Source organism: Mesoplodon mirus, assembly GCF_964341445.2.
Source record: "Mesoplodon mirus genome assembly, chromosome: 19".
In the NCBI taxonomy this organism is placed as follows: Eukaryota; Metazoa; Chordata; class Mammalia; order Artiodactyla; family Ziphiidae; genus Mesoplodon; species Mesoplodon mirus.
Window position 1 is genome coordinate 17,852,000 of NC_138995.1, and position 13,629 is coordinate 17,865,628.

Genomic DNA, 13,629 nt, shown 5'->3' on the forward strand with positions numbered 1-13,629 from the left:
TGGGGAAGCATATCTCTCAGGATCCTTGAAGAAGATTATGGTGACCCCATATGCCAGCGATGAGTGTGCTGGCCTGACCCCTGGGACTCCACACAGGAACACAGCGCATCCAGACTTTCCAACTGAGGACTTCCCCATCCCAGAAAGCACATTCTGCGGCCAAGACAAAAACCAGAGCCCCACAGTCCTTAATGTGGTGACCAACCACTCCATAGAGAAAATGGGTAGGAGACAGACAAGTGAGAAAGTGAGAAACCACACTGATGATGTGGTGGCTTTGGTCGAAATCCAGGGTGGGATCTAGGCATTGGTGTCATTGCTTGAATCATCATTGTGGTTGTGAGGAAAATATAGAGTAGGTCCTAAATAGTTGAAGAATTGTGCTACTTTGACAACATTGAAAAAGCTGTCCTTGTGCCAGTGTTAGAAGATGAACCATGGAAATGCTGCCCAGGCAGTTCTAAAGCCATGGAGATCCCTAACTTTCCAAAAGCAATGGAAAGGAATATAAATCAAAAGATATTCTGCTCTCAAAACATTTTCTCTTTTTGTATAAATACTGTAAAACTAGGTTTATAAAATAAAATACATAGAAAACAGGAGCAAAACTAAGTAAACCAACTTGCAATCAAGATATTCAAAGTAACTAAAACCATATTAGAAACTGTAACTGTGCCTTCATTTTGACTACTCTCTATTCTTGTTAAAATGAAAAGCAATCTGGAAATATCTATACATAACCATACACACAAATATACATGTATGAAACCATACTTCCAAATTCATATAGACAAGCCACAAGAGGGCGCTTCAACAATGGAACGAGACCATGAGGCTTATTTCCTTTAGATGCTTATTTCAGTACCTACTGGGCAACACATTTTCAAACTTTGGAAGAGAGACTCCTATTCCAAATTCTCTTTACTTTTCTACAGCTATAAGCTTTGCCAGATGCTCATATTTTTAAGGGTGTCTATCCATGTTCCAAATCTTCTTAACTAGAGGGTCAATGCACCTAGTATTTAGTAAATGAGTCCTTACACTATAAAGATTTAAATAATGAACAGTAAAACTACCATATTGTACAGAGAGTGTTGTAATTGTGTTCAGAGCCACATAAAAAGCTCATGAAAACTTTGCTACTGAAACAGAGAAACCCAGTTTCTTTCCATCGTGATCACTTTAAGGTGCCTTATTTCAGAACATTTTTAAGTCTGGCATACAGGATAATGGTTTTTACTTTAAAACAAAGTATAACAGTTCCATTTAATTACTATTAGAAATGAAATGCTAGGATCTGTACCTAGAGAGACTTCCTTGATCAGCTCAGCAGCAGCATGGCAACCCTGAACAAGTATCCGGGTCCAGGTCGATAGATCCCGATGCGTCTCCACCCGGAAGAGATGCATCTCAATGCCCTGCCGAGAGCCTGTCCTGGTGGCAAACGTAAGGTCAGATCCAAGTGAGGGTGATCGACATCCGGAGCCAGAATGAACCAACCTAGAACCACAAACAAAGATCAAAAGTAATTAATGCACTGTCAGAGGAAAATGTCAGCAATTTATGCTGATTAATAAGCAGAAAATTATAAAAGCCATCAGCAGTTTTTTGGGTGTTTTTTGCGGTACGCGGGCCTCTCACTGTTGTGACCTCTCCCGTTGCGGAGCACAGGCTCTGGACGTGCAGGCTCAGTGGCCATGGCTCACGGGCCTAGCCGCTCCGCGGCATGTGAGATCTTCCCGGACCGGGGCAGGAACCCGAGTCCCCTGCATCGGCAGGCGGACTCTCAACCACTGCGCCACCAGGGAAGCCCCATCAGCAGTTTTTAGATAAGTATATTTGAAAACAAGATTATAGTCTTTGAAGTAGATACCATTCTGTTTTCCCATAAAATGACCCCTGGTGTCACAGGCAGAACACTAGGCTGGATGGCCCAAGGCCCCAGTTTCCCATTAGCTTTTTTTATGCTCCCAAGAGGCCATGCATATCAAAAAAAGATTCAATTTTGATTAAGAAATAGGCCCTGGGCTTCCCTGGTGGCGCAGTAGTTGAGAGTCTGCCTGCCAATGCAGGGGACACGGGTTCGTGCCCTGGTCTGGGAAGATCCCACATACCGCAGAGCGGCTAGGCCCGTGAGCCATGGCCGCTGAGCCTGCGCGTCCGGAGCCTGTGCTTCGCAACGGGAGAGGCCACAACAGTGAGAGGCCCATGTACCGCAAAAAAAGAAATAGGCCCCCACACATGTGTATCTTCCCCCATTATCAGTATCACCAGCATGGCACTTTTTTACCAAGGATAAACCTATACCGACACATCATAATCACTCAAAGTCCAGTGTCTACTTTAGGGTTCACTCTTGGTGTTGTGTATTCTATAGGTTTTGACAAATATATAAAGACATATAGCCATCACTATAATATACAGAGAATTTTCATTGCTCTGAAAATCCTTGGTACACTGCCTATTCATCGTCCCTCTCCCTACAACCACTCATCTTTTTATTATCTTCATAGTCGTATTTTTTCCAAAATGTCACAATATAAAGCCTTGTCAGATTGACTTCATTCACTTAGGAATATGCATTCAAGGTTCCTCCATGTCTTTTCAGGCTTGATAGCTCATTTTTTTTTTAGTGCTGAATTGTCTGGGTCTACCACAGTTTATTTATCCATTCACCTACTGAAGGATGCCTTGGTTGCTTCCAAGTTTTGGCAATTAAGAATAAAGCTGAGGGGCTTCCCTGGTGGCGCAGTGGTTGAGAGTCCGCCTGCCGATGCAAGGGACACGGGTTCGTGCCCCGGTCTGGGAAGATCCCACATGCCGCGGAGCGGCTGGACCCGTGAGCCACGGCCGCTGAGCCTGTGCATCCGGAGCCTGTGCTCCGCAACGGGAGAGGCCACAACAGTGAGGCCCGCGTACCGCAAAAAACAAAACAAAACAAAAGAATAAAGCTGAGTATACCAGAAACTAACATATCACAAATCAACTATACATCAATTAAAAAAAAAGAATAAAGCGGCTATAAACATCTTTGCATAGGTGTTTTTTTTTAATATAATTTTTCAACTCCTTTGGGTAAACCAAGGAGTCGAATTTCTGGGCTGTATGGTAAGAAAATGTTTGTAAGAAACCACCAAACTCTGTCAAAGTGGCTGTACCATTTTGCATTCCCACCAGCACTGTATGAGAGTTCCTGTTGCTCCATATCCTCGCCAGTGTTTGGTGTTGTCAGTGTACTGGATACTGGCTATTCCAGTAAGTGTGTAGTGGTATCTCGTTGTTTTAATTTGCACTTCCCTGATGATATGTGAGGTGAAACATATTTTCATATTCTTATTTGCGATCTGTATATTTTCTTTGGTGGGGCGCCTATTCATGTTGTCCTTGGCCCATTTTTTAATGAGGTTGTTTGTTTTCATTCTTTTTTTTGGCCTGTGCAGGCCATGGCTTGCAGGACCTTAGTACCCCAACCAGGGATCGAATCCACGCACCCTGCAGTGGAAACATGGAGTCCTAACCACTGGACGGCCAGGGAATTCCCAAGTTGTTTGTTTTCTTACTGTTGAGCTTCAATAGCTCTTTGTATTATTTTGGATAACAGTCATTTATCTGATGTGTCTTTTGCGAATATTTTTTCCTAGTCTGTGCCTTCTCTTCCAATTCTTTGACACTGTCTTTCACAGAACAGAATTTTTTAGTTTTAATGAAGTCCAGCTTATTAATTATTTCTTTCATAAATCATGTCTCTGGTGTTGTATCTAAAAAAGCCATTATAATACCCCAGGTCATCTAGGTTTTCTCCTGTTACCATCTAGGAGTTTTATAGTTTTGCAGTTTACACTTAGGTCTATGATTCATTTTGAGTTAATTCTGGTGAAGGGCAAAATTTTTTTACATGTGGATATCTAGTTGTTCCAGCACGATTCGTTGAAAAAGACTGTATCTGTTCCATTGTAGTGCCTTTGCTCCTTTGTGAAAGATTAGTTGTGATATTTACAGGGGTCTATTTCTGAGCTCTCTATTCTGTTTCACTGATCTATATACTTGTCTGTTCTTTCATCAACACTACACTGTCTTAATTACTGCAACTTTATAGTAAGTCTTGAAGTTGGGTAACATCAGTCCTCCAACTTTGTTCTTCAATTTTGTGTTTGTTCAATTTTGTGTTGTTCTTCAATTTTGTGTGTCTGGGTCTTTTGCCTCTCCATATAAACTTTGGAATCAGTTTGTCAATATCCATAAAATAACTTGCTAAAATTCTGACTGGGATTGCCTTGAATCTATAGATCAATTTGGGAAAAACTGACATCTTGAAAATATTGTCTTCCTATCCATGAACATGGAATATCTATTTATTTAGTTATTCTTTGATTTTGTTCATCAGAGTTTTGGAGTTTTCCTCATATAGATCTTGAACATATTTTGTTAGATTTATATTTAAGTATTTCATTTTGGGGGGTGCTAATGTAAATGGCACTGTGTTTTTAATTTCAAATTCCACTTGTTCATTGTTAGTATATAGGAAAGCAATTGACTTTTTTTTTTTTTTTTTTTTTTTGCGGTACACGGGCCTCTCACTGTTGTGGCCTCTCCCATTGTGGAGCACAGGCTCCAGACACGCAGGCCCAGCGGCCATGGCTCACGGGCCCAGCCGCTCCGCAGCATGCGGGATCCTCCTGGACCTGGGCACGAACCCGCGTCCCCTGCATCGGCAGGCGGACTCCCAACCACCGCGCCACCAGGGAAGAAGCAATTGACTTTTGTCCACTGATCTTGTATCCTGCAACCATGCTATAAGAGCTTATTAGTTCCAGGAGTTTTTTGCCAATGCTTTTCAATTTTCTACATAGATGATCATGTCTTCTGAGAACAAAGATAGTTTTATGTCTTCCTTTTCAATCTGTATACCTTTTACTTCCTTTTCTTGCCTTACTGCATTAGCAAGGACTTCCAGTATGATGTTGAAAGGGGTGGCAAGAGGGGAACATCCTTGCCTTGGGCCTGATCTTAGTGGAAAAGCTTTGTGTTTCTCATCATTAAGTATGATGTTAGCTGTAGATTTTTTGTAGGTAGTCATTATCAAGTTGAGAATGTTCCCATTTATTCTTAGTTTACTGAAAGTTTTAATCATGAATGGGTATTGCATTTTGTCAAATGCTGATATGATACGATTTTTCTTCTTCAGCTTGTTGACGTGATGGATTACACAAATTCATTTTCTTTTATTTTCTTTTTTTTTTTTGTGGCAGGGTGGTCACACCATGCAGCATGTGGGATCTTATTTCCCTGACCAGGGATCAAACCTGTGCCCCCTGCAGTGGCAGTGTGGAGTCTTAACCACTGGACCACCAGGGAAGTCCCTACACAAATTGATTTTCAAATGTTGAACCAGCCTTGCATATCTAAAATAAATCCCACTTGGTTGTGATGTATAATTCTTTTTATACTTTTTTGGATTAGATTTGATGGTATTGTTTTGAGGATTTTTAAATCTATGTTCATGAGAGATATTGGTCTGTATTTTTCTTATAATGTCTTTGTCTGGTTTTGGTATTAGCATAATGCTAGTCTCACAGAATGAGTTAGGAAGTATTCCCTCTGCTTCATTCCTTTGAAAGAGACTGTAGGGAATTTCTTCCTTAAATGTTTGGTAGAATTCACCAGTAAATTCATCTGGGTCTGGTGCTTTCTGTTTTGGAAGACCTTACACTCTTCCAAAAAATTAACTCAAAATAGATCTTAGAGCTAAATGTAAAATGTAATAGTGTAAAACTTCAAGAAGACATTTTAACAGAAAATCTAAGTAATCTAAAAAGATACAACACCAAAAGCATGATCCATAAAGGAAAAAAATGATTAAGTTGGACTTAATTAAAAACATTTGCTCTTTGAAAAACACTGTTAAGAGAATGAAAAGACAAGCCACAAAGTAGAAGAAAATTTATGAAAACATATACCTGGTAAAGAACTGTATCCAAAATACACAAAGAACTTTTTTTTTTAAGAGATAACTTTTTTAAAAATTAATTAATTAATTAATTTTATTTTTGGCTGCATTGGGTCTTCGTTGCTGTGCGCGTGGGCTTTCTCTAGTTGTGGTGAGCGGGGGTCACTCTTCGTTGCAGTGCGTGGGCTTCTCATTGTGAAGGCTTCTCTTGTTGCAGAGCACAGGCTCTAGGCATGTGGGCTTCAGTAGCTGTGGCACAAGGGCTCAGTAGTCGTGGCTCGTGGGCTCTAGAGCACAGGCTTAGTAGTTGTGGCGTACGCACTTAGTTGCTCCGCAGCATGTGGGATCTTCCCGGACCAGGGATCGAACCCATGTCCCCCCTACATTGGCAGGCAGATTCTTCACCACTGCACCACCACGGAAGTCCCCACAAAGAACTCTTAAAACTCTACTTGCCTATTCAATATTCATTCTCTCATTCTTCCTTAGAAATAGCAAGCTGCCTTTATCCCGAATGACAACATGCACAGATAAAAGAGTATTTCCCAAACTTCTTTGAAGAAAGAGATGTCCAATGAATTGCAAGCTGTTAATGCGTAGGATTACCAGAAAAGCCCCACAACTGGAGAACAAGGCAGCAGGTATGTGCCCCTTCTGTCCATTTCCTCTTCTTCCTCCTGCCTACAATTTGGATATGATGGCTAAAGCTTCCAGTAACCATCTTGAGCCATGAAGCAACCTTGAAGGGTAGAAGCCTCTTGCTAAGGACGGCTGTTTTCTTTTACGTAAGAAAGAAATAAACACTTATTTTATGATTTTATGTTACTTTTGCTACAGAGTGTGCTTCCTAGTGATCATAAATATGCAAATGATGTGTTAAATAGGCAGGCAGAATATAAGTCTGTGATTCTGTCTGGAGATATAAATTTGGGAGTTGTCAGTGTATAAGAGATATTTCAAGCTATGGTATCAGATACAATCACCAGAGGGACAGGGTAGTTGATAGAGAAGAGATCTAAGCCCTGAAATAAGCCAATGTTTACAAATCCAGGGGACTTCCCTGGCGGTCCAGTGGTTAAGACTCTGCGTTTCCAGTGCAGGGGGCCCGAGGTTCAATCTCTGGTCGGGGAACTAAGATCCCTTTTTTTTCTTTTGGCATGGTGTGGGCCAAAAAAAAAAGAAAAGAAAAGAAAAAAAGAAATCTGGAAGATAAGTAGAGATCAACAAAGGGGGATAAGAAAGTGTGGACAGGGAGTTTAGTGGAGAACTGACAGAACCAGGAGAAACCACTAAAAAAGTACAAAAAAAGGAGCTGCAAAAAATTTTTTTCAACCTCTTTCAGTAATTATACTGTTGGTAATAATGTTGTAGTAGTAATAATAGTAGCACTATTCTGATATGTAAAGTGGGATAAAGCAAATGAGCAATTATGGGATGTTCTGATGTGATCATCTCTGTGTCCTTAAGATCTGCAGATCTGGATACGGGAAAAAGGAAAACCAGATGTAAGACAGAAGACGTTAAGTGATTACACTGTAGCCTCAAACTTGAAATGGAGTATCAGTGTGAACTCAACTATGTATTTTATGTTTAAAAAAAATATATATATATATATACACTTACACATACTTCCTACCTCTGTCCATCAATAAAGGCCTATAAACAATAACTAATCCAATAGCAACAAATGTAGTTAGTGCCCAAATTGAACCCCCATCCCCTCAAAAATAAAAAAAGAAAGTGAGGCTTCTCAGAAAATGTCAGATCTAGAGCAGAAAATACACAAGTCCAGAGTATTCTATCATAATGGATAATATGGCAATTCTCAAAACACTATTATATAAAAGTCCTGTCAAAAAGGCTGAGAAGTCCACCTGAAGAGCTACCACTGGCTAAAGATAGGACCATTTTTGAGCATCAACAAGGACAAACTACAATGGATATTAAATTTATAATTTCACAATGATTTTTTTAAAAAATTGACTGGTTCCTCCAAAAGTTAAATATGTTACCATATGATCCAACAATCCCACTCCTAGGTATATACCCAGGAGAAATAAAAACATATATTAGCATAAAAATTTGTTCACAAATGTTCATAGCAGTATTATTCATAATAGCCAAAAAGAGGAAATAGTCCAAATGTCCATCAACTGATAAGTGGATAAACAAAATGTGGTACATCCATACAATGGAATATTATTCAGCCATAAAAAAGAAACTTTGGAACTACTTGGTTGCAACTCTTGACTCCCATTCACTTAAAATATGATACTACTCTACTACATTAAAAAAAAAATGATGCGCCATCATTTTACTTTAAAAAGCGAGTTCTAGGGCTTCCCTGGTGGCGCAGTGGTTGGGGGTCCGCCTGCCGATGCAGGGGATGCGGGTTCGTGCCCCGGTCTGGGAGGATCCCACGTGCCGCGGAGCGGCTGGGCCCGTGGGCCATGGCCGCTGGGCCTGCGCGTCCGGAGCCTGTGCTCCGCAACGGGAGAGGCCGCAGCAGTGGGAGGCCCGCATACCGCAAAAAAAAAAAAAAAAAAAAAAAAAAAAAAAAAAAAAAGCGAGTTCTAGGGACTTCCCTGGTTGCACAGTGGATAAGACTCTGCACTCCCAATGCAGGGGGCCTAGGTTCAATCCCTCATCAGGGAACTAGATCCCACATGCATGCCACAACTAAGAGTTCGCATGCCACAACTAAGGAGCCCTCGTGCCGCAACTAAGGAGCTGGTGAGCTGTAACTAAGGAGCCTGCCTGCTGCAACTAAGGAGCCCGCCTGCCGCAACTAAGGAGCCCGCCTGCCACAACTAAGGAGCCTGCCTGCCGCAACGAAGACCCGGTGCAACCAAATAAATAAATTTTTTTTTTTTTTAAGTGAGGTCTAGGAACCCCCTGGCAATCCAGTGGTTAGGACTCAGCACTTTCACTGCTGTGGCCTGGGTTCAATCCCCGGTTGGGGAACTAAGATCCCACAGACTGCACAGTGTGGCCAAAAAAAAAAAAAAAAAAAAAAGTGTGTTCCAACTCATTTGGGGGGGGATAAGTAATAATGCCCCTTGAAATACTTTTAGATGTAACAAAATGAGAGGTTGAGCTAAGCATTTTAGGGAGAAGATTCAAATCAAGTATGGGACAGCAATGAAACAAAGTAGAGAAGAGAAAAAACACTGGGAAAAATAAGCAAGAAAGACCCTTAGAGTTTCTATCATATGTCATACATATTCTTCCCCATGAGACGTTCATGGGAACAGGGTTTCAAGATCAAAGCTAAGAAATGTGACATTCATGAACTAAAAACTATTTTCAGATAAAAGGGAAAGAACAGAGCTTCATGTGCCACTCCTCATTGCTTGCATTACCACCTTAACCATCCCCGCCCCGCCCATCCCTGCCCAGTCCATGGAAAAATGTCTTCCACAAGATCAGTCCCTGGTGCCAAAAAGGTTGGGGACCACTGGTTTAAAACATATTTTAAAAATCCCTTCAACTAACAGTGAAAAACTTGCAACAAAGAAAATCTTAATCCCAGATGGCTTTGCTAATGAATTCTACCAAATATTTAAAGAAGAATCAATGCCAATTCTTTATAAAGTCTTCCAAAAAAACAGAAGAGGTGGGAATACCTCCCAACTCTTTCTATGAGGCCAGTAATATCCTAACACCCAATCCAAAGACATTTCAAGAAAAAAAAACTACAGACCAATATCATGTATAAATATAAGACACGAAAATCCTCATCAAATTATTAGCAAATTGAATCCAGCATGACCAAATAAGATTTATCTCAGAAGTGCAAGGTTGGTTTAATGTCCAAAAATCAATATTGTAATTGATTTATAAATTAATTTGATTAAAAAAATATTTTTAAATTGACTGATTTATAAATTGATAAGTAAAACCATATAAATAGACTAAAGGACAGAACCCACATGATCACTGTAATAGACATGGAAAAACATTTTAACAAATCCAAAATCTTTCCATGATGAAAATACTCAACAAACATGGAATAGAAGGGAACTTCCTCACCTGGATACAGTGTATCTATAAAAAAAAAAACCCATAGCTAACATCATACTTAGTGGTAAAAGATTGAATGTTTTCCCCCTAAGAACAGGAAAAAGACAAGGATGCCTGCTTACGCTACTTCTGTTAAAAATTGTACTGCGGGGCTTCCCTGGTGGGGCAGTGGTTGAGAGCCCGCCTGCTGATGCAGGGGACACGGGTTCGTGCCCCAGTCCGGGAAGATCCCACATGCCGCAGAGCGGCTGGGCCCGTGAGCCATGGCCGTTGAGCCTGCGCGTCCAGAGCCTGTGCTCCGCAATGGGAGAGGCCACAGCAGCGCGAGGCCCACATACCGGGGGGAAAAAAAAAAAAAATTGTACTGCGGACTTCCCTGGTGGTGCAGTGGTTAAGAATTTGCCTGCCAATGCAGGGAAATGTGATCGAGTCCTGGTCCAGGAAGATCCCACATGCCGTGGAGCAACTAAGCCTGTGTGCCACAACTATTGAGCTTGCACTCTAGAGCCCGCGAGCCACAACTACTGAAGTCTGTGCACCTTGAGTCTGTGCTCCGCAGTAAGAGAAGCCACTGCAATGAGAAGCATGCGCATCACAACAGAGAGTAGCTCCCACTCGCCACAACTAGAGAAAGCCCAAGAGCAGCAACTAAGACCCAATGCAGCCAAAAATAAATTGAAAAAAAAAATTGTACTGGAGGGAATTCTGTGGCAGTCCAGTGGTTAGGACTCAGCACTTTCACTGCTGTGGCCTGGGCTCAGTCCCTGGTTGGGGAACTAAGATCCTGCAAGCTGCACAGCACAGTCAAAAAGATACATACATACATACATACATACATACATACATCATACATACATACATACATACATATGGTACTGTAGAGTCTGGCCAGAGCAATTAGGCAAGAAAATGAAATAAAAGGCACCTAGAATGGAAAGGAAGTGGTAAAAACTATCTCTTGTTTGCAGATGACATGATCTTGTACATAGAAAGTCCTAAGGAATCTACTAAAAACCTATTAGAATAATAAACAAGTTGAGCAAGATGGTAGGATATAAGATCAAGATATAAAAATCAATGTATTGATGGAATACACTAGCAATGAACAATCCAAAAAGAAAATTAAGAAAACAATTCATTTACAATAGCATTAAAATTTAATGCTACTTAAGAATAAATTTAACGAAAGAAGTATAAAACTTGTACTCTGAAAACTACAAAACATTGCTGAGAGAAATAAAAGAAAACCTAAATAAAAAGATATCCTGTATCATGGATCGGAAGACAATATTTTTAAGATGGCAATACTCCCTAGATTGATCTACAGATTCAATGCAATGCCTATCAGAATTTCGTCTTTTCTTGTTTGTTTGTTTGCAGAAATTGACAAACTGACCCTAAAATCCATAGGTAAATGCCAGGGATTCTGAACTGCCAAAATAATCTTGAAAAAGAACAAAGTTAGAGGACTCACGCTTCTGATTTCAAAACTTACCACTAAACTATAAAATTGAGAGTCCAGAAATAAACCCTCACATATATGATCAACTGATTTTTGACAAGGATGTCAAGGGACTTCAACGGAGAAAGAAGTCTTTTCAATAAGTGGTACTGTGATAATTGGATTTTCACATGCAAAAGAATAAAGTTTGACCACTACTTCACACCATATACAAAAACTGACTGCATTTGGATAAAAGAATGAAATGTAGAGCTAAAACTACAAAACTTTTAGAAGAGAACACAGGATTAAGTCTTTGTGACATTGGATTAGGGAAAGCCTTCTTAGATATAACACAAAAAATGCAAGCGATATAGGCTGATAAATTGGACTTCATCAAAATTAAAAACTTCTGTGCTTCATATGACACTATCAAGAAAGTGAAAAGAGGGACTCCCCTGGTGGCACAGTGGTTAGGAATCCTCCTGCCAATGCAGGAGACACGGGTTCAAGCCCTGGTCCGGGAAAATCCCATATGCCGCGGAGCAACTAAGCCCATGCACCACAACTACTGAGCCTGTGCTCTAGAGCCCACGAGCCACAACTGCGGAGCCCGTGTGCCACAACTACTGAAGCCCGTGCACCTAGAGCCCATGCTCCCAACAAGAGAAGCCACCGCAATGAGAAGCCCTCGCTCCGCAATGAAGAGTAGCCCCTGCTCGCCGCAACTGGAGAAAGCCCGCGCTTAGCAACAAAGACCCAACGCAGCCAAAAATAAAAATAAATAAAATAAAATAAATTTATTTTTAAAAAAGTGTTTAAAAACTACTGAGTACTCCAAAACACTTTTCTTCATATGGATTATATTTATTAATATTTACTATAATGAGAAATTAAAACTGAGAAATTTTTGGGCTTCCCTGGTGACGCAGTGGTTGAGAGTCCGCCTGCCGATGCAGGGGACACGGGTTCGTGCCCCGGTCCAGGAAGATCCCACGTGCCGCAGAGCGGCTGGGCCCGTGAGCTATGGCCGCTGAGCCTGCGCGTCCGGAGCCTGTGCTCCGCAACGGGAGAAGCCACAACAGTGAGAAGCCCGTGTACCGCAAAAAAAAAAAAAAAAAAAAAACACGGAGAAATTTTAAACATATTAATTCATTTAAAAATAAAAAATAACTGCTTAGATGTTAATATAAACAACTTATTTTTATTAAAATAATATTTTCCCAAACAACAACAAAACATTAATGTGAAGAGTAGCATTGTTTTAAATTTTTTGCAAATCTCTTTAATATCCAGCTTAATAAAAGAGAGCTGAATTCTTATATGTGCTTCTGCATTCTGCTGCAGTATGCAGTTTAAGTATGCCAAGCTTCACACAGCTAGGCAGTTGGACAAGGAAGGAGTATTTAATAGCCTTTTCAGATAATTGTGGTTATCTTTCTGTCTACCAAACCAAAACTCAACAAGTGGATTCTTAAAGGTTAGTTGCAATGTAGGATCTGAAAACTTATCAATAAAGTTTTCATATCCTGTTACATTAAAAATCCTTTGGTCTCTCTTGCAGCTTGAATAGATCTTTCTTACCCTTGCATGATTTTGTAGCATCATGTATTGGTCATTTGGAATATATTTTTTCATTGAGTTATGCACATTTTCCAAATGTTAAAAGCATTTTATTATATCAAAAAGTCACATTTGCTAGTATCACCAATGATCTCATCAGACAAGTCTTTAAGTATTGGGAAGCTATCAAACTCACAGAGACAGATACTAGTTTTCCAGAATTCTAATTTTTGTTTGAAAGCTAGAAATTTATAATTGTTAACAAATACCATCAGTGTTTTCCTTAAATGACAAATTCATTTTGGTTATTTTAGGGAAAAAAATGTCTGACAAATACCCAAGTCTGACCACCAGCCACAGTTTGCCAGCCAGTTGTTTTTTCAAGTGAAAAATGGTGTTGCATGAAAAAACCCGCTAGTTCAGCTTGCAACTCAACCACACATGCTTTCCTCTGCAGCAACTCTCATACCTCAGTATGCAGCAGAAGTGGACTCTGAGCACTTCCCACTTCATCTCACAGATTATTAACAAGATGAATACTCAAGGGTTGAGACTAAATAAAACTAGTAATTTTTACTGCTTCAACAAAGACATTTTGAGGTTAAACTGGCATGTTTTCTCCCTGCAAGTCCATAAAGTTTGGTGCCAACTGCCT

General features: G+C 40.3%; 1 protein-coding gene across 1 annotated transcript in view; it reads right to left on the reverse strand.

The window, feature by feature from the left end:
• The window catches only part of SNTB2 (syntrophin beta 2), a 91,789-nt gene that overhangs the window by 14,111 nt on the left and 64,049 nt on the right, over positions 1 to 13,629 (reverse strand). The window contains exon 5 of the mRNA XM_082607002.1: positions 1,304 to 1,500. Within this exon, the coding sequence (XP_082463128.1) occupies positions 1,304 to 1,500 (197 nt within the window). The remainder of the gene's footprint in view (positions 1 to 1,303; positions 1,501 to 13,629) is intronic.